The sequence below is a fragment of the Lonchura striata genome, chromosome 5 (genome assembly GCF_046129695.1).
Source record: "Lonchura striata isolate bLonStr1 chromosome 5, bLonStr1.mat, whole genome shotgun sequence".
Lineage (NCBI taxonomy): Eukaryota > Metazoa > Chordata > Aves > Passeriformes > Estrildidae > Lonchura > Lonchura striata.
Genome location: NC_134607.1, coordinates 53,989,721 through 54,009,243, shown reverse-complemented (window position 1 = coordinate 54,009,243; position 19,523 = coordinate 53,989,721). Strand labels below are relative to the sequence as shown.

General features: G+C 38.6%; 1 protein-coding gene across 3 annotated transcripts in view; it reads left to right on the top strand.

Annotated features, from left to right (window-relative positions):
• Positions 1–19,523, top strand: part of TMCC3 (transmembrane and coiled-coil domain family 3) — a 133,111-nt gene that overhangs the window by 62,822 nt on the left and 50,766 nt on the right. The window contains exon 1 of one of the 3 annotated variants that reach the window (XM_021527982.3): positions 17,026–17,286. The exons of the other annotated variants lie outside the window; for them this stretch is intronic. Coding sequence (XP_021383657.1) covers positions 17,284–17,286 — 3 coding nt within the window. The 5' untranslated portion in view covers positions 17,026–17,283. Of the gene's footprint in view, positions 1–17,025; positions 17,287–19,523 lie in introns of those variants that run through there. 3 annotated transcript variants of the gene reach the window in all.

The window sequence follows — 19,523 nt, the reverse complement described above, 5'->3', positions numbered from 1 at the left end:
AGCATTTTGGTTATGATGTCCTCTTTGGACTATCAGGCAAATGGAGTCCACAAGCTGTGTTCTGGAATTAGGAGAAGTTGAGAAATGAGCATTTAGAGTCAGATGTGTTTACTGTTCAGAACGTTTGATTTCCCCACCCCTGATGACACTTCAGCTACTTATCAGCTCTCTATCTTATCACAAGGTATGTGCTGTTCCTAGGGCTCTCCAGTAACACTCAGCTTGCCAACAACCAGCTACTGTGTGGTGCTTGTGGAAGTGGGTTGCCTAGAGAGGAGGATGTCAAAGAGAAGAGGCACAAACTGCATTTGACATGCAAAAAGGGCTTGAAAGGAAGAGGCTGATCATTGTCTTTGCTTCTGTGCTGTCAGCTGTGCCTGCTTAGATGTTAGGGTTTTTTTTTTTTTTCAAAGCTACTTGATGGGTAGAGTGACGAAAGCTTTAATAATTCCAAGAAACAGAGAAGATCTGGGCCTCTACTGAGATTTGCAGGAGGTATTGTATTAGGTATGTGTCTGGAAGATATTTTTGTGGTGTACTGTCTGTTCTTCATATTGGATCCAGTAGGAATGCGTGAAGTAGACAGTTGAATCTGTGAAGATTAAAGAAAGTCAAAGGGAAAAGAGGAGAATTGAGCAAAATAATGGGAGATGTATCAGTATGAATGAAGCCTCTTTTTCTCAAAAAATTAGATATCTTCAGGTAAAATGAGGAATCCCATACCAAATGTGTTACAGGTAACTGTTTATTTTTGATGTGTTATCTGACATGGATTGTTTTTAAAGCGTCTGGGAAAGTTGTCTACTCTCTAAGTTTTGCTCAAAACCAGGTATAGCCAATGACATTTGAGTAACAGTTTGTTTCCCTTGGAAAAATGTGAAAATACTTAGGTGTTTCTCCTAGTGGATTTGATTTGTTCATGTTGAGAGCAAGCCAACCCTCCTTGAGGCTGGTTATTTTGCTAGAAGGGCAAATACCTATGGCTTTCATCAGATTAAGATACTGGGAAAACCTGGGATACTACAGTCAGGTGAAGGATGCTGGTCATCTCCATATCCATGCCTAATTTAAAGACTCAGACAAGTGGTAAGCTGGTGACAACAGACATTTCAGCAATGCAGATTCTAGTTACGACTAGAATAATTTATGTCTAAGTGTGACATCAGAGAGGTGCTTTGTGTTTGTGTCAGTCTTTTCAACAGAACACTGGGCTGCTCTTGTGGGAAACTTTCCTTTTGTAGCAGCAATCCTCAGCATGTGGCACAAAAGTAGCCAGAGATGGACAGTGGGTTTGTGGGTCCTGAGATCCATGAGGAAACAACTGAGAAGAGGCTGAAGACAGGTTTAGCTGCTGGAGAATCCCTTGTAGCAGCCATTTGGCTGCTTCTGAAGGATGGGTAGAGGTAATCTTTCATCTGGTAGAAGACTGATAGAGGTAATCTTTCAGCTCCCCACAGATCTCCATCTATAGTTACTTTTTTTTTTGGTGGCTGTTCAGGTAAATTAAATCCCTTTGTGTGTGTTAGAGTTTTGACATCAGAGTGAGGAGCCTTACAAATGCTTTATTTGCAAAGGACTGCTTTGTATACTCCACCCTTCTGCAGATCAGCTAACATCTATCAGTCTATTTTGCTTACTTATTTCTGCTTTTCCTCATGCCTGGAAGGGAGTTTTTACTACATAAGAACCCAAGTCACAGACTCAAAAGACTTGCAGCTGAGTTTTGTCATTAACTCATCACATGCCTATTGATAATCCATCTGCAAATAAGTGTCTATAATTTCGGGTGTCTCATCTTAAGACCTCATTTTTCAGTGCTAAAAAATGAGACTAATGCAGATAACACAAGGATATTGAGTAGAACTACTCACTGTATCTAACTATTGAAGAGCTGTTTGCAGGTGTTGTGTGCTTTTTAATGGTTAATTAGCATTATTTAACAATACTTCTAGCCTTAAAAGTTCCCAAATCAGGCTTTTATTCTAACTTCTATATAGAGATTTGTTTTCCAGTTACGACTGTATGTAACTTCCCACATGCTCTCATCTGACCCACTTACTAACTCTTGAGAGTGAATTGAGTTTAGTCTCATCTGTCTCAGTAGCTCAGATGTTCCTAGACTTTATCCTGAAAACCATTGCACAGAGTTAGTGTAGTAAATCCCCACTTTACCAGAGCAGTTGTCCCATATCAAGGAGCTGAAGGCTGAGAGCCCTACTCAGTAAGCAGGGTGGAAGTTTGAAAAACAGTAAGTATATGCCATACTCAGCAGGAAGCTTTCTCGACTGGTGGAAAAGGGACTTGATTAATTGACAGACTGCTCAGGGAATGGGTCACCCTTTGCAGGTATCACAGAGGGCCTTTCTTCAAAGAAAGGACCTTCTTTGCCAGTTCAGATTGCCCCATGATGGCAATCTCCCTATGCGTTTCATCTCTGCATATATCAAGACACAGTGAACTAGGATAACACAGGATTTTCGTTATTCTTTGTTTCACTGGCAGGAGAAAAGTTCCTTATTCATTTACTTAGAACAGAGCAGTATATGGAAAGTAGCAGAAAAATGCTGATTGTTATCTGTAATTTTCCTGTGCTGTTTATCACTGTTTCATAAAAGTGGTTTCCTTTGTGAGACAATTTCATGCCTTGCTAATTTCTAATGTATCTTGCTGCATCTTCAAAGGTACAATTTTAGCAGAGATTTTAACAAAATCCTTCTCAGTTCCCAAATTTTATAATATTCAATATACTTCAGTGTGAAGGTCATTAGGCTTTTGAATCTATCAATGTGCTGTGTTGCTTCTTAAATTTAATTTTCTAGAAATAGTCAGTTTCCTATACTAATACATGATTGATTATACTTCAGCCTGGCAGAATCCAATTACTTGGTTTAGCAAAACTTCACTTTTCGAGGGGGATCACACTGAAAGCACATACTGTCAGAAGTTTGGGGCACTTCCCCATTTCCTTCTCCTTGCACATACTTAAGTGTTTCAGCATTCATTGAGCTGTGCTGAAACTCTGTCTCTATAAGAAAAATTCCTACTCCAACTTTCCCCACCCAAAGAGGACACAGAACATGTTACCATTATCCCTTTCATCCTCCTGCCATGTTTATTTTTCAGTTCAGCATGAATGTCTGTTGTCTGATATTTCTGCCATGGCATGTGTGCTTTGGAATAAACAAGATTTGTTACTATTTCTCCAGGATAAACTACCTGTAAAAAAACCCCATTGTTTGAAAAATCTAATTGCACTTAGTCTGTCTAAAATACACCAGTTGTCTCATTTCAGAGCTGGAGACATGTCTGAGCCCCTTGCTCTGCTCACATGTCAAAGGCTGTTCCTGGTGAGCACCTCTGGAAAAGTGTATTTATATGCTCAGATCTGATACTAGACAAATTTCTTAGTAGCTCTGAATGATGGTCACTGAAAAGCTAGAACCTCATGAACCTAAATGTCCTTGTATCATGGTTAGTGCTGCCAGATGTACCCTTAAATCCAATAATAGAATTTCTTTGTTCACAGATGAAAACATACCTCTGTAAATCCTCTGGCACCTTCCTGCCTACCTCCCCACCTTGAACTTCTAAGTAGGAGGAATCAGGAGAGACACTGTGTTGGATTTACACTAAATCTTGGCCATGCATATATGATGCAATTATATGTCAGGTCAGACCAGAGCTGTATTATGTCACCCTGATTAAAAAATGGACTGCCTATCATGATGTCAGTCTGCACAATGCCATTGATTTGGCAGATTTTTAACCTAAAGAATTATAACCTCTTTCTGCTTGATCACTTTATTAAATTGAGATTGGTCTTTCATCCAAAATGTCAAGGAATCTGCCAGCAGCTTAGCAATTAATGAGAATAATGACCTGCTGTAAAACAAACAGCAGTGAATTAAATGTCTGCATTTGCCAACAAATGGTTAGCTTTTTTTCACCTGTTCTTAATGCTCTTCTTTTAAAAAAGACACTAAAGAGAGTGTTAATTGCATTTGAACTCATTCCTTTTCAGTGCTCAGAATTTTGTCTCATAAATAGGGACAGCTTATGTTAAGTCTGCAGTAGCAATTCTGGCCCTAAGATTTTTACTGCATACTTCAAAGATTTCTGCCCCTGCTGCTAGGATTGCTTGACTAATCATGGAACAGTTGCAGATCTGCTTAAATCATAGCTGGAAAGACCACATCATTGCTAGAAAAGACCAGAACTGATACCAGTTTACATTAATATGCCACAGAAACTGATCCAGTCCTGTAAGGAGGGAGACAGATATTTAAATGGGCAGATTGTCAGAATAGAAAATTATTTTAAGCTTTTTTAAGCTCATCTACTATTGAGTCAGAGCTTTAATTCCCAATGAATTAGACAATCTGAGAGAGTTTTATACTTAAGCAGATAGGGGCTAAATTCTTAAAAATACTCAAGTAGTTATTTTTACGGTAGAACTGAAGCCCTTGAATCACTCAGACTTTGCAGTGTTGGACAGAAAACACTGTATGTGCATTAAAAATTTGATAAAATTATGTGTAAAAAAAGTGTATTCTCTAAGTGAATGTACTCTTTCCATTTCACATTTATAATCAAAAGGATTTTAAAGGTTAAACACTTTACATGTTTGGACAAACATGGAAGTGAAACTTTTAGTGAAATTTTACAACACTTTTATGTTCCTTTCGTGTTCACACAGGCCACAGGTCAGATTTTATCTGCATAAAATATAAGAAAGATCCCTATTACAGTACCAGAGAAAGTGGGTGAAAGTATAATTTAAATCAGATGCAAAAATCTTGCTTAATTCAGTGAAATCAGACTTTTCCTAGTGTGTTTAAGAATATATTAGTTCTTTGCAAAATAATTCTTGCCTTTAGGATAAAATGCCAGAAAATCTCCCACATACAGGAGGAAAAAGAGTCACTGTACTAGCATAAGCCTGTAAATACCATTGGAGGCATTATTGCTTGAACAATGTGAGTTTATTATCTTGTATTATTCAACATCTGAAAATACATTAGTTGTTTCTCTTATGTGTATTAATAGCAAAGCCAAAACTAATATGCTAGATCCTATGGGAGAGAACCTTGGAGCTCCTTGCATACAAGCTGCAGCTTCTTGCTTGTTCTCCAGGAGGGCACATTAAAAGGCCTTTTATGCTTTTTTTGAAGTGCTGGGCCTTTCCCGTGTTACCATCTCAGACCTTCCAGGTGGTGGCACTGTCACCATAACCCTGGGCTTCCAGCTCTTCCATCCCTCACTCCTGTTGCCTGGTGCAGAGGACAGAAGCTAAGACTCTCTTAACACACAGTTTCTTGGTCATTGCCTTCATACAAGTTCAGAAAGATCACAGAATGGTTTGGTTTGGAAGGGATCTTAAAAATCATCTGTGACATCTTCTATTAGACCAGGTTTCTCAGAGCCTCATCAAGCCTGGTCTCTTCCAGGTGAGTCCACAACTTCTCTGAGCAGCCTGTTCCAGTGTCCCACCACATTCATGAAGAATCTCTTCCTAGTATCTTATCTCAACTTGCCATCTCTAAATCTAAGAAGGAACTAGGAAGATGTTACTTTCTAGGGATGTAATAGTTAATAGCTGTTTTGGCTGTAATGCTGGCCCACTTTAGCTCGTGTGCTGTCCCAGCTGTGATATTTACTGGGGTTTGTGGTCATCTTTGGATTTCAGATGGTGCTTTTCATGCTGCTTGTATCTGTTAAAATGCTGTATGTTTTCTGCTCTGAGATATTTCCTGACTACTCAGTAGAAATATCTGATTAATTAGATATCATTAGGTTAAATATAGTTAAATACAGAAGCACAGGTAATTGCTTCAAGGATGATGCTTGCATAAATAATTTTTTCCTGTTGTTTTTCTTTCTCCCTAGATCAGCTGTTGAAATACAACCTATTCTTTGTTTTGCCATGGAAAGACCCCATACAACAAGGAGACAGAATTAGAAATCAATCATGCACAAATGTTGTCCAGTGCAAGTGTGAGAAAGTGAGGAAAATAAAATAGTTTTTTCATTAACTTTTTGAAATCTAGTAAAGGGTCCTGAGCCTGGCCATTTACCATAGAAATAGAGTACCGGAAAAAGGCACCTCTAGCAAGGAATTTCTGTAATTTCCCTTTGTATAGTGTAAACCTGCTTCTCCTGAATAGATAGGATTTTGGAGGTGTCCACTAGTAATTTATGCCTAGTTTGTACCTTGTTGCATGGAGCAGTTGGGTTTATCTGGTACGTTGTATTAAAGTGGTATCTGTGTTTCATTTATCAACTCATAATATTTTATGCACATAAGCATGGTGAAAGGCATGCCAAAAGAAATATTCACATTTGGATTGAAATGATCCATTAATATGAAAGACCAAGATCTATCAACATCATTTGTATTCATGTACATGCTAAATAATTGTGTTTTCAGAGTGGGTATATTATGGCTTCCTGATTCTGAAATAATTACAAGCCTCAGCTATAGCTGAATTATTAGTTGCAGCGATTTAGTTCTGTCAGAAATGTGAATATATAGACGGTTAACATGGTGTGGGGCAGCAGTGGTGAAGATAAATCTGTAGCTGTGCTGATTATTCACCTTTCCAGACAGCAACATTCATGTCTTTGTCAGTATTTGCACCCATCCACCTCTGTAAAACTGGGAACACTATTAAAATCAGATCCTTGTTTTCAGTATTTTTTTAAATTGAAATCATTATATTATTTAGTTTTCTGATATCTTGTGGGCCACACCTGTGCTCATACACCCTGGTGTCCTAATACTTTCAGTGCCATTCAGTACTGTGCTTGGCAGGACTAAAATGTGCCAAAAGCAGTTTGATTATTCTGACTATTTTGCTAACTATTTGGTTTCTTTGGTTTTTCTCAAAATGGTTAGTACTTACTGCTTCTGTCTTTTTTTTTTTTTTTCTTTAGTCTGAAAATTGTAGTGCAAGTAACTAAAATAGGAATTCAAATAAGCTTAAGTACTTCATTTGGAAACATTTGCAACTGACTCATTTGTAGGTGATAATCTGAGCAACAAGTATTGTAGTCACCACCAAAAACTATTATAAAATTACCTTTTGTTTTTTAAAGAACAGAAAAAGTATGTTTGCAAATAAAGATAAAAACAAGTGTAGAGAGGTTGTTTGGAAGTCACTTGTCACTATACCTTAAAAAAATAAAGTCCATTGCTCCCTGTCTTAAGCAAGGAAGAGCAAAGAAAAACAGCCACGTCCTTGCACTTTGTGTTCTCAGCTGTAGCATGGGGTCAGCAAACCCACTAACCTGCCAAGGAACTAGCTTTGGCTACAGGGTTTTTGCTGCCCCAGACAAATCTGAATACTGACATGCTTCATTGCCCAGACTGTACTATTTGGCATGTCCTCTAAAGCCTTTTACCTTCTGCAGAAAATATCTAAGTTAGTGTCTGATCACACAGGACAAGTATTTTTTCTTATTTTTCCCTAAGTGGAATTTATATTTTTAGTCTCTCTACCACTGAATTTATTAACATTTTTTCTACATTAAAGTGACTAGATGTTCAGCTGTAGCTTTTACCCAGAGAATTTATGTTAATCATCAGTGAATTACATGGTAGTGATTTAATTTATCAGAGTATAATGCCAGGATAGCATGTTTCATAGCTTTTTTTTCCTTTCACTTTTCTGTAATGAAGGATAAGAAGAATATCTGTAGGTGGCAATAGTACTTTAACCGTAGCCATATGCTGTTTGGGGGTTTTAATGGGTACGTTACCATCAAGTTAATTTTCAAGTTAGCCTTCTGCAATTCTGATTCAGTAAACTGCTTAACTGATGCTGTAGACTGGGGCATTGTGTTTCCTAATGTCTGACTGCAAATCTGAGTGCCAGATTCTCCACACCACCAGCAATGTCGACAGTAGGCAAAGTCATGAATTGTTTTCAAAATTTCAGTGTTTGTCTATGTAACTATTTAGTTATTGATTTTGAACCACTAAGTGCAGGCATGGATTTCTAACAACAGCACTGTGATATTTGTATCATTAGCATGATGTTAATGCGCAGTACAAGAGGCTATAATAATATTCACAAATTACAGATTGTTTCAATGACTTTGAAGAATAAAACGTGGTGTGTACCCAAAATAAAAAACACCAACTATATGAAGCACAAGTTCTAGCCTGCACTTGCTTTTCTGAGATGAATTGAAGGTGCTGATGGGTAACAGCAATATCTGGAGAGTGTAATGGTATCTGTGCAGCTCTGAGGTCAGGCAAGAGAGAAGCACAAGGCACCCTGCTGGGGTTAGCTGTTTGTGGGCTCACGTGTTGTGGGTTTCAGGTATGCTCAGGGCAGACTTTGGGCATCTTATATATGGGCTGCTGAAACATGGAATTGCTGGAAAATACCCTTGGAGGTGCAGCTGGGTCCATGGCTAATGGATTTGGAGCAGCATACCAGGTGTTTACATGGCATTCAGTGGATTACAAAATGCCTTTTGTAATTTTCTTCTTGAGTAGGAACACAGCTAAAGTGTCAGAGATAGCTACCTCATTTGGTCATTGCACTATGATACACTGGATTTCCCACTGCAGTGGATATAAGAGCAGCTAGGATTACAGAAACATTGCAAACAACTGTGCAAAGTAATAAACAATTCTTAATTTGAAGTCGATAACCATTTTTCTTCTGCTTCATTATTACTTGGGTTATTGGCCCACTGAAAATTAAATAAGGTCTTTCTTTGATATGCATAGTTTATTTTAGATTAGGCAAATCTAACTGAATAGAAAAACTTAAGTTCTATTTATGGTCTATTATCTGTGGTGGCATTTTTGTTCCACAAAATGGGGAAATGAAAAATCACTCAAAATTCTAGTTGCCACTAGATTAACTCTTTGTTGAGAATACTGTTTTTGGGGGGAATCTATACAGTCCTACTACTTTGCTGAATAGCAGTAGTTCAAAATAAAGAACATTTTGGCATAAATTTAATCATTACATTTGGTTGTGAATGCCCATTGCTCAGAGAAAGTTGTCCCTGTAATTGTGCTACCATTTTAACTGGTATTTTCATTATGGCTCTTGTACTCATCAGGGTAAATCCAGGGACCATTTGTTGTGCCCCTGAATCCACTGACTAAAATGTTGGAAAAATAAACTCTGTGTAAAATGTAAGAGAATTATTTGAAATAATGAAATAGTTATAGTTCCAAGTGCCAAACTAACATGTGAAATCAAAGCAAAAATGAGTCAGCCTGTTATGACTCTGGGAGCAGCAGGTGAGGTGGGGGGACTCTGTGACCTACTTCACTGCTCTGATCTATTGGTATTAGTCATCCCAGTAGCCAAACCCCAAAATTCCACATCTGTTGGTATTGTTACCCAGGTGATAGTAAAAAGAACATCCATTTCAAACACATCTGTGATTTCTCATGCTGTGATTCACTATACCTGACTAGACTTGTTGTTCTATAAGGTTAACATGTTGTTGTCCTCAATATATTTCATCCTGTTTTTTTAGTTATTTTTGTTCTGCAGCCTCAAATAGTTCAGGCCTCCAAGAAAACTTTTATGGTAGTGGAATTCGGTAGTCATGTAAGGAAAAATCTAGCAAAGACTAAGCCTTTAGGTCTTTTATTTCATTTTTGATCCTAAATTATCTGAGCTACCTTGTACCATAGGCCTCCTTTCTTGGCACACTTAGAGTTCAGCCTTGTGAAGGAACCACAGCAAAGGTTAAGAAAAATGAGCATCCAACACACAAAAAGAATTTTATAACAGTAGTGGTGGGTGGGGATGAGGTTAAAAACCTTACTGTAAACCAAAGATCAGACAACAGTTTCTGTTGTTAGGATTCAAACTCAGTTATAGAACTATGACCTCAGCTGTCCTTAATTACCTTGTTGAGGTAATAAAAAAGGGAGAGTCTTAAAAACACTACCTTTGCTCTCATTGGTGGACAAGGAATTACTGGGTTATTTAGAAGTTGAGGCTGATGTCTTTGTGTGTATGTGTATGCTTCAGACCTGTGCTGTTGTGTTTATGGGATTTTTAACATTATGACTTATAAAGGTCATGAGACAGTTTGAAATCTAGGCTGAATGACGCGGATTACTCACCCAGGAACCTGGGTGCCCCCAACCCATGCAAATTGTGCTGCACAATGTAGATAAATGGTTCACAGGCCAGCAGTAATGTTCTCAAAACTCATTGTGCTTTCTCAGTTTTACAGCATGGGCTGATCATACAGAGGGTTCATAAGGAACGTAAAACATCTTTCAGCAAGTTAGACTTGTGTGTTTGCAGTGCTGCCACATTCCAACTTGTTGTCCTGCAGCTCTCAGAGAGATGGTTTTTCCTGGGTTGTGGTGGGCACTGGGCCCAAGACAAGCGCACTACTAAGAGATGTTGCCTCAAGCTTTCTCCATGGCAGGCATTTGTCTTCTGCCGTGCCCTAGGTCATCTAAGGAAAGGATCAGGAGATTATGTTACAGCTGTTGGGAAGGATGGCACGGTCCCCTGGCAGAGCTAAGCAGCCTGTGACCCAGCCACTCAGCACCTCCCCATCTGATACATCCTCCAGGTCTGGTACTGTCTGGCTGATGGAGCCTGCAGCCCCCAGTGTGTACCCAAAATAACTCTGTCCTGCACAGCCCCACTGCCTTCCCCAGAGTTGCCCGCTCTGCAGGGCAGCAGGAAGCCACCCTCGGTGCTGCTGCATGCTCCACACTGTGTGTGCCACAGGCTGCTGCCATGTCTCATGCACTCCTCTCAGCAGCCCAGGGAGCTCAAAACAATTGTGTACTTTGCCTTTTGCTCTGAGAATGCAAGCATAGAGGCACTGCTCGAGTTTTCCTTCTCTCTTCGCTTGCTCTTCCCATACTGCTGCTGCCTCCTCTGTGCTATTCCATATCACTTTCTCCTCTCCATACTTCCAGATGATTGTACAAGACATGGGTTAAAAATAGTCTTCCAGAGGAGAACTGTGTGGAACATCTTCCAACAATGGAAGTTAATGTAAACAAAACCTGATAGAATGGTTTTCTGGTTCAGAATTTTACTAATGTCTTTAGCTTTAAAGGGATTTGAGATTTTTGTGAGGTAAATGACCTGTTGCAGGCTACACAGACATTTCAAGTTAAATAAAAAATTTAAAGCATAATACAATCTTACTGCGTACTCCTGTTGCTTGGGATGGAAAGGTTACTGAAGATTTCCCTTCCTGTTGCTATGCATTTTATTTTCATTGTTGGGTAGCGTAGATGAAGGTGAAGGTAGCAGCTATTTCAGGAGGCTGCCTGTGAAGCAGAAAAGTGTTTTAGATACCTTTTTCCATCCTTGTTCCCCTGTGCACAAAAGCAGATGCCAAGTACCACATGCTCCCCTATTTTGTCTGTCAGGTGCTTATGTACGATTCATCTCTGCTTTTGTATAAAGCCTTCCAAGGAAGTCTCAGATGCTGAGCTGGTTTCTCTGTCTCCATCCCTGTGTTCCTCTGTCTCCATCCCTGTGTCCATTTTGTCAAAATGCATCTGGAGAAGCATCACCAAATTGTATGTTCCCAGGTAGCTTTCTATGACAGTCCCTGGGGTCCTGTAATGTGAAAATGTTTGAAAAACATAGCAGCAGTAAGGTGGAGTTACCTGTGGTGTACCTTTTTTCCCTGAGATGAACTGGTGTAAAGCAGTTTTTACTGGGCATATATCCAGGGTAGCTGGTGTTAGAAAATAAGTCTATAGTCAGATTTAAACAGATAAAAACTGCTTAAAAATTTATCATATCTTATCAGTAGAGGCAACAATGTCTCTCAGCAGGTTTTCACCCACTCCATGAGTGGACAAAGCAGAATGCACACCTGCAGGTCAATTCCCTGAGTACATGGTAGATGAGATCTGCCACCCCAGCCCCCTCATCTTCTGCTCTTGCTGGCAGAAAGATACGATGTGTAACTCCAGAGTAAATGAAGCCATGTCAAACTGAAAGTTTGCTGTCCCTTGCCTGGGATAAAAAAGCAAAGGGGGTTTCTTACCAGCATTGTAGCCAAAATGTGCACTATACACTGGCTTTAATTTGTTAGGCTTCTAGTGGTTGATATACATTGAGAAATCAATTTTCACAAATATAAGCAGATTGTTTACATTTAGTCTTTTCATCTCAGAGCAAATTTAAAATATGGCACCTTTACATTACAGCATGCCAACAGCTGGGATGGATTATTTCAGGCAAGCTTTTGTGTGTCTTGCAGTATCACCTACACAGCAGATTGCTTAGCTTTGTTCCCATGTTTATCATCAGTTATAACTTTCTCAATGCCCACATGCTTTTAAGTTCCCTTTAAAACTGGCTACTGCCACAAAATATTCTGTTATTCTTATAATATTTAAATGACATAGCATGGCCAAAACCAATTTGGGCTGACAAGAATTTCCATCAGTACACAGCTGAGGCATCAGCCTTCAGCAGAAGAGTCCCATTAACAACACCTATCTTTCTTGCAATTTATTTCAAATTCAGCTATCTCAGGCATCCATCCGCTGTCTTCCATCTTTTAGAGAAATTGGCAGTTATAAATTGTCTGGGGAGTGGAATTCATTCTGTTCTGACAGTGCAAAAACACATGACAATATACCTGGTGGTGGTATAGAGGCCAGCACAATGCTAAGAGTTTCTGCTCTGAGGAGGGTATAATTGCAGATATGCTTAGCAGTATCACTTAGCTGCATTTGTTTAGGTTACACTAAAGCCCAACTGCTTCAAAGAATTTATATATATAATAAAAATATCCTTCAGACTTTATTTGAAAGATCCATGTATGTTTCAAATCTTTCAAGTAAATCACAAAATCCAAGGGTGTAGAAAGATTGAGATTGAATGTTTATAAAAGGTTACAGCAGGAGGTAGTCATTTCACACTCCTTGTTTATCATGTTAGTACTGGGACCATGTCTGAAAGTTAATTCTGATGGGTTTTTTCTGTTGTTTTGCTAGTGCCTCACCCTGATACTCTCCAGATGTCTCTTGAGGAAAGACAGGTTAAAAATGAAGTGAAAAGACCAAGTAGATTTTCCCGGAAAAGAGTTTTAAAAAATGGTGCTTGTACTATAGCCCTGAGTGATGGAAAATTTAGTGAAATATCAGTGTGCCTTTGAAATAACCTTATGGAAGAGCCATTGGCCATAAATTAAGTCAATTACCTGTATGCATGCATTCCTAAATTCTTGAAAATAGTTTCTCTGTTCTACCCGTGTGCCACGTGATCTGAGAAGGTCATCAGATTCTTCAGTGTATGAGTGTCTGAAGGGAGGGTGTCAGGAGGGTGGAGACAGACTCTTTTTGGCAGGAGGCAATGGACAAGAAACTGATGCACAAGAAATCCCACCTGAACATGAGGAAGAACTTCTTCACTGTGCATGTGACTGAGCACTGGAACAGGCTGAGGAGAGAGGCTGTGGGGTCTCCTTCCATGGAGATATTATGAAGCCATTTCAATACAATCATGAGTAATGTGCTCTAGCAGACCCTGGTTGAACAGGGAAGATGGACTGGATGACTTCCAGTGGTCCCATCCAATCTTACCCATTCTGTAATTCAATACTTGCATAAATACCTTGGTGTCTTTGCAAATCTACATGAAATTTAAAGTCCAAAAAAAACTCATCCTGAGTATCCATTGCAGCAGGTATCTCACCTATGAAGTCAACTCTGCCTTAGCTGCTTCCGAGACTGATGCTGACCAGTCCTGACAGTATGATCTAAAAGGTCTAACTAAATTGTGATGTGTCAAAGCAGCAGCACTATATGCTGATCAAACTCTAGATGATCAAAATCAGTTTAATTACTGTTGTTAAATTTGAATAAGGAAGATAACATACATACAGAAATCTAGAGACATATTTCTGAAATTTCTTACAGGGAACAGACTGTCGTCAGGGATATAAACCTTAGGAAGATTTTCTGCACTTATTCGATTAAATCCTACTAAATGGAATTAGGGAAAGCCAGCTAGAACAAATTATGTATTTCTTCCCTCCTCCTGAGACACTGTTCTGATAGAAGTGCTCCTGCTAGCTTGAAGCCCAGTTAAACATATCATCTGCTCAGTCTTAAAACTGCAAGACTTCATATTTCTGATTCAATAACTGATGCTATTGCATATTCTTTATTTTGTATGTAGCTATCTATATATGTATTGATGTGTTTATGTGCACACATATAATTTATGTCTATAAATTCTAGCTTGATACACAAAAGTGTAACTGTGAGCTCCATATCTAACATTCAGAAGTATCCAAGTGCCACGAACTTGTAGTGAAATTGAATTTCAAATTTACTAGTGGATGAAACCAGGATTTTAATGCACATCTGCAGCAGGACTGTAGTAAACTAGAGACACCAATGCTGTGACTGCTTTGAATGATCCTGCAGAGCATGAGAAGCACTTGCTAATTACAATTGCCACTGTTTTTTCCTTGCTTTAATGCCTGGCCACAATTTATAGAATTAAAACCCATTTGCCATACCAGAAGTGATTTGAAAGGGTCCTTAGTTGTTGAAAATTGATAATGTTCACAAGAATCTAAAGGTTTATCACAACTCCATGACATTTTAAAAATCTTTTGCAAGAATTGATTACTAAAAACCAGCTCAAAAACCTCTCTAATCAACCTGTAAAAAGCAGAATGAGTCCAATTATTTTTTTCTTTTTGGGGTAGAAATGTACCGAGATTGGTACATTCCTTCTCAAAGGAACTCCTCACTTTCTTCCCACTGCCCTGGCTTACTGTCCATCCAACAGAGAACCCAGCCAACAACTGCTCAGCCTTTTGGAAGACTGAAGTCAGGGCTGCATGATGTATGTATTCCCCCTGCCCAGCGTGCAGTGCCACCTGTAAACTGCTTGCTCTACCTATGAAATGCTGTAAACACTGGGGAGGTATAAATTAATAATGTGTGTGTATACATATGTATGTCTGCAGAATATCTAATGAACAAAGAGAAGGGAGCTTGAGCAGTATATTTTTAACCTCAATTTTTTCTGTCTAGTGTTATTCTTTCTGATTTTGCAGGATAATATGAGAATGTTGATGATAGGCAGGAAGGGATTTGTTTGCTGAAGCGTCACTCAACTGCTGAGGAATGTTGGGAAACTAGGAGAGTGGGAAATGCTCATGTGGATGTATTTGCTGACACAATGTTTGTATGCATGCAGGTCTAGAAGTTACAAAAAAAAACCAAAATCACAGCTTCTGAGTTGAAAGGGATCCACAAGGCTCATCTCATCCAGCTTTTAAGTGGATGGCCCATGTGGGAATGGCACCTGTGACCTTGTCATTATTACCACCACAATCTAACAACAGGGTCAGGAGGGTTATGTCAAGAACTTTTGGGGGAATCAAGTAAAAAAAAGGTTTTTCACAATGCAAACAAGCTGCAGCAATTTCAGCTCTGTGCATGCAAAGAGGATGTAAAAAGCTATCTGTAAATACAGAACACACCTTGTAGGGAGAAAACCTGATGATGTGGGGTCAGTTAATCTCTTCTGGTTTTAAACTGCTGTATATTTTGACAGATGGCTGAATATGTCATGCTGAGAGTTACTGAACATTTGTTTGTTTTTATTCTCACCTTAAGATTATTCACTTCAAGCTATTTAAATGCTTAGAGACATTGTTTAACTTTTTAATGTTTATTTGCTGCTGTCCCCATTCACTACAGAGGAATACAAGAATTGCCTTCTGATTTAGTTGAATTTATCTATTTCTTTTCTCCATCAATGAAGCTGAGTTGTGTATATATGCACCTTCATTTCAAACTATTGGATGCATTAGGAAAATAAATACATTATCGTTTTGGAGACTGACCACAGGAAGTTCAGATAACTAAAGGAAATTTAGCAGTAGTAAACTTACCAGTACCAAAGGGGAAAGTTTTTAGAGACTTGGTGAAACATCTCCTAGAGATTACTCATTCTTGGGCATATTTTTGCTGGGTCAGCTATTTAGTTATATAGAAATTTTTTTCTCTTTTCTTGAAAACCAGATGATTTTTTATGTGTGATGCTTTATCTCCACAGATGTTCTAATGCCACATTTGCATTTTTGATCCTTCAAGCAATTCTGCTAGTTTTCATCTTTCCCTCATCTTAGTTTCAGCAGCTGGTATTATGATATTCAGATATAACTGCTGATCTCAGCTCTACCAGAAAATTCACACTGAAACTTCCTACTAGGTTTTTGCTTAGATGAAGCTGTTTGTTATTTTTCTAAAGCCTAACTGATTCAAGTTGTTATTGAAGTTCTTTTAGAAAAAATAATGAGGAATATAGTTCATTATAAAGGTTTAATAGTTCATTTTGGGGTGCCCATGATTTCACAGATTTTCATAAGTAATAGGTGACTTAAGATTTGACTCCATGTCTTTTACATTAAGAGTCTTTGGATACACATGTACCCTATGTGCTATGACACAATTAAATTTTTGTCAGCTAAGAATGCAATTCATGATTAGCTTTTTTTACTTTTGACATCTGCTATGTTCTGCCTTCTGCCCCCAAGCATGATTCCCTGCCCACTTTCCTGAGTCAACACCACAGCTTGAGTAGATGTGCCAGCAGAAGATGAGGGAGCTAATAAAACTCAGACATATGTATTTTTGCAATATAATAATTTGTTTTGTTTTGATAGAAATAGCTCTCACCTGCACCAGCTCTCAGAGCAGCTCACTGTTGTTGAATCTAAATTACAAGCCAGCTTTAAAGGATAAGATTCTAGACTAAACACAGACATTAAAGGTACATCTTTTTGCCCTGATTATACATACACCTGTAGCATTACACACTTCCAGCCATCAGTTCTACATACTAACTGAAGGTGTGTCATCCAAGCAGTCAGTGGTTTTTGTTGCAGCTTAAGTACATAGTCTGACTACTCCTCTGCCCAAGTTACTGCCTGTGGACAGCTTCCATGGGTTGCTTCCACACTGACATCACCAACCAGCCATTTCTTTTTATGGCCTCGAGGTCTTGGATCCCTTCCCATGCCCATAAATTCAAATACACTGATGTCAGCTAGTGGCTGTGCTGGGGAGGCCCCACCTGGAACTGGGATCATCCTTCATCTAGGAAAGGGGTGTGTGGAGAGCACCCTTTAGCTGCTGCTGGCTGTGCACTCGGCAGGGCTGCAGGCGTGTGACCAGCACGGCTTTGCTCACCAGCTAAGGCAGAACCTTAAACTTTCAGCTCAAGCAAATCCTCAAGCCATGCCTAGAGGTTCAGTGTAACGAAACAGAACTGCTGAAAAATGGTAGGTTATTTTTGTGAAAACTTGTGGTAGAAATGAAAAATAAGTTTTACTAACCTTTTCCTGTTAGTTTTCAAACTGGATAAGGTTTATGATCTGATATCTCAAAAGATAGAACATACGAGAAAATACACTGCTTAGAAAAAAAGACAACCTTTCATTGTAAGAAATGCCAGATTTTGGTGAGTGTAAATGAAGAATACACTCTGTTGTTGTGTAGTTGTATCAGACTTCTGTGATTGAAATGCTGAAAATCATTGCAATTGGTAAGGGTCAGACTTGCAAAGTAGAATCTGTCAGATCCCATGTGTTTGTGATACCACTTTTTTCTGAAGGGTTTGTCTTAATTTATGTAATAGGACTTCTTCTTGGCTGTTTTACTTTGTTGTAACTGTTGTGTGCCTGTGCTCTAGAAATCTTAATTACCATTGATATATGCTTTGTTGCTTGTTGTAAAAGACCACTGGTAGGCCTATAACTATAATGGTTTTTCTTCTCTTTTGATACTTAAGTGTTTGTCTATGAGATTCTTGTTGATAACATCATGCCTTTGTTCTGTCTGGGCTTGAAAATTCTGATATCTGTAAAATTGTGAGCCTGAGGTGGTTACAAAGCAGAAGTGGGGAGCTACTTGTAGCTCAAGCAGAGGCAACTACTCTGTAGCCCTCCATATCAGACCAACCCAAACCCAGCTGCCAAAACCGACTTGGGTTGGTTTGTTTTTTTGTGGGGTTTTTTTGTTTGTTTGGTTTGGTTTGGTGGGGGTTTTGTTTGTTTGTTTGTTTTTTGTTTTGGTTTTTTTTTGTTTTTGTTTTGTTGTTGTTGTTTAAGGCAAGAAGAGGGGCAGCTTCATTTTTCAGTGACACCTGAGGCCAGCTGATGATGAGCATATTGGTGGGCACTGAAAGGGAAGAGTGTTTCAGTTTATTCCAGCCCCAGAGCACCATGCCTGCTGCAGGGTGTCTTCTCCTGTTCTGCCAGGTGTCTGTGACATTGAGGTTCCCTTTGCTTTTGTTGGCTTAGGATTGATATAAATGCTTCATAGACATAGCTGTATTGGTAAAGAAAAATCCTGCCCTTCATACATATAATTCAAGTAAGAAAAGATTGGTTACATGGCGTTAAAGATATTAATTTTGTTCCAGAAAACTGCATTGCTTTATAGCAGATTAGGAATTTTTATTGGGAGATGTTGTGTCTTTGCTATTCAGTTTTCAGTTCTCTAGTGATCTCGTGCTGTAACGTTTTCCAGTAATGAAAGTTCAGGCAGAACTCCCCCTAAGATACTAGAACTCTACTGTGTTGAAACAGCTTCCAAAAACATTGCAGAATAAGTAGCTGCTTATATATTCTTGCTAAACTCAGGTCCCAAAGATAAAAAAAAAATGGATATGTGTGATATATCATGTAATTAATTGATTGTGTAAGAATAAAGCAGAAGACTTCAATTTGTCAAAGACCATCCCCCAAAATTTTGTAATGAATAAATGACTAAATTACCTTACTAAATAATGTTTTTAAAGCCCCAAAGAATCATAATGAGTATTGTTAAAAAGCACATTTATTTGTTTAAAATTATATAGTAATAACCCAGAAGTGGCTCTTGACATATTACTATATTTAGATATGCAAAGGGAGTGTGTTGCTGGATACTTATAAAAAAATGGTTGATACCAATGTACTTAGCATATTAGAAATATCTATGCTATGCCCTGGGGTTTTTTGTTTGCAATTTCTTGCCTTTAAAATATTTGTTGTTAAAATCAGACACTTGGAAAATTTTCAGAGTTAGATGAGTTGTAGGTGATCATATTTTACATTTGTGAGAGATTTTGAACTTCACGTCCATGTAACTTGCATCTCTGTAGATAGAAAGTCACTGTAATAAAACTCAAAGGGCTATGTTGCAACAACTCTCACCAGGACAAGGTGTAGGATTGCATGTATGATCATTATGTTTTCTGTCCTCTCATAATCCATCTGTGTTTTCTGGTTGACTGGCAAGCAAGTCCTAATTCTGTATTTGACATTGTCAATTCATATGGAAATAATTGATGTCACACATTTAGCATGACATAACTTACACAGAGCTACCACCATGCAATGTACCTCATAGATGAAAAAAAATTGTCAGATTCCTATCCAACACCGTCTGCTGTTTCTGTGTGCAGCCCTCAGCACAAACTGAGCTGGGATTCTGTGCAGCTATGGCCACAGAGCAGTAGAGTGAAAGCTGCAGT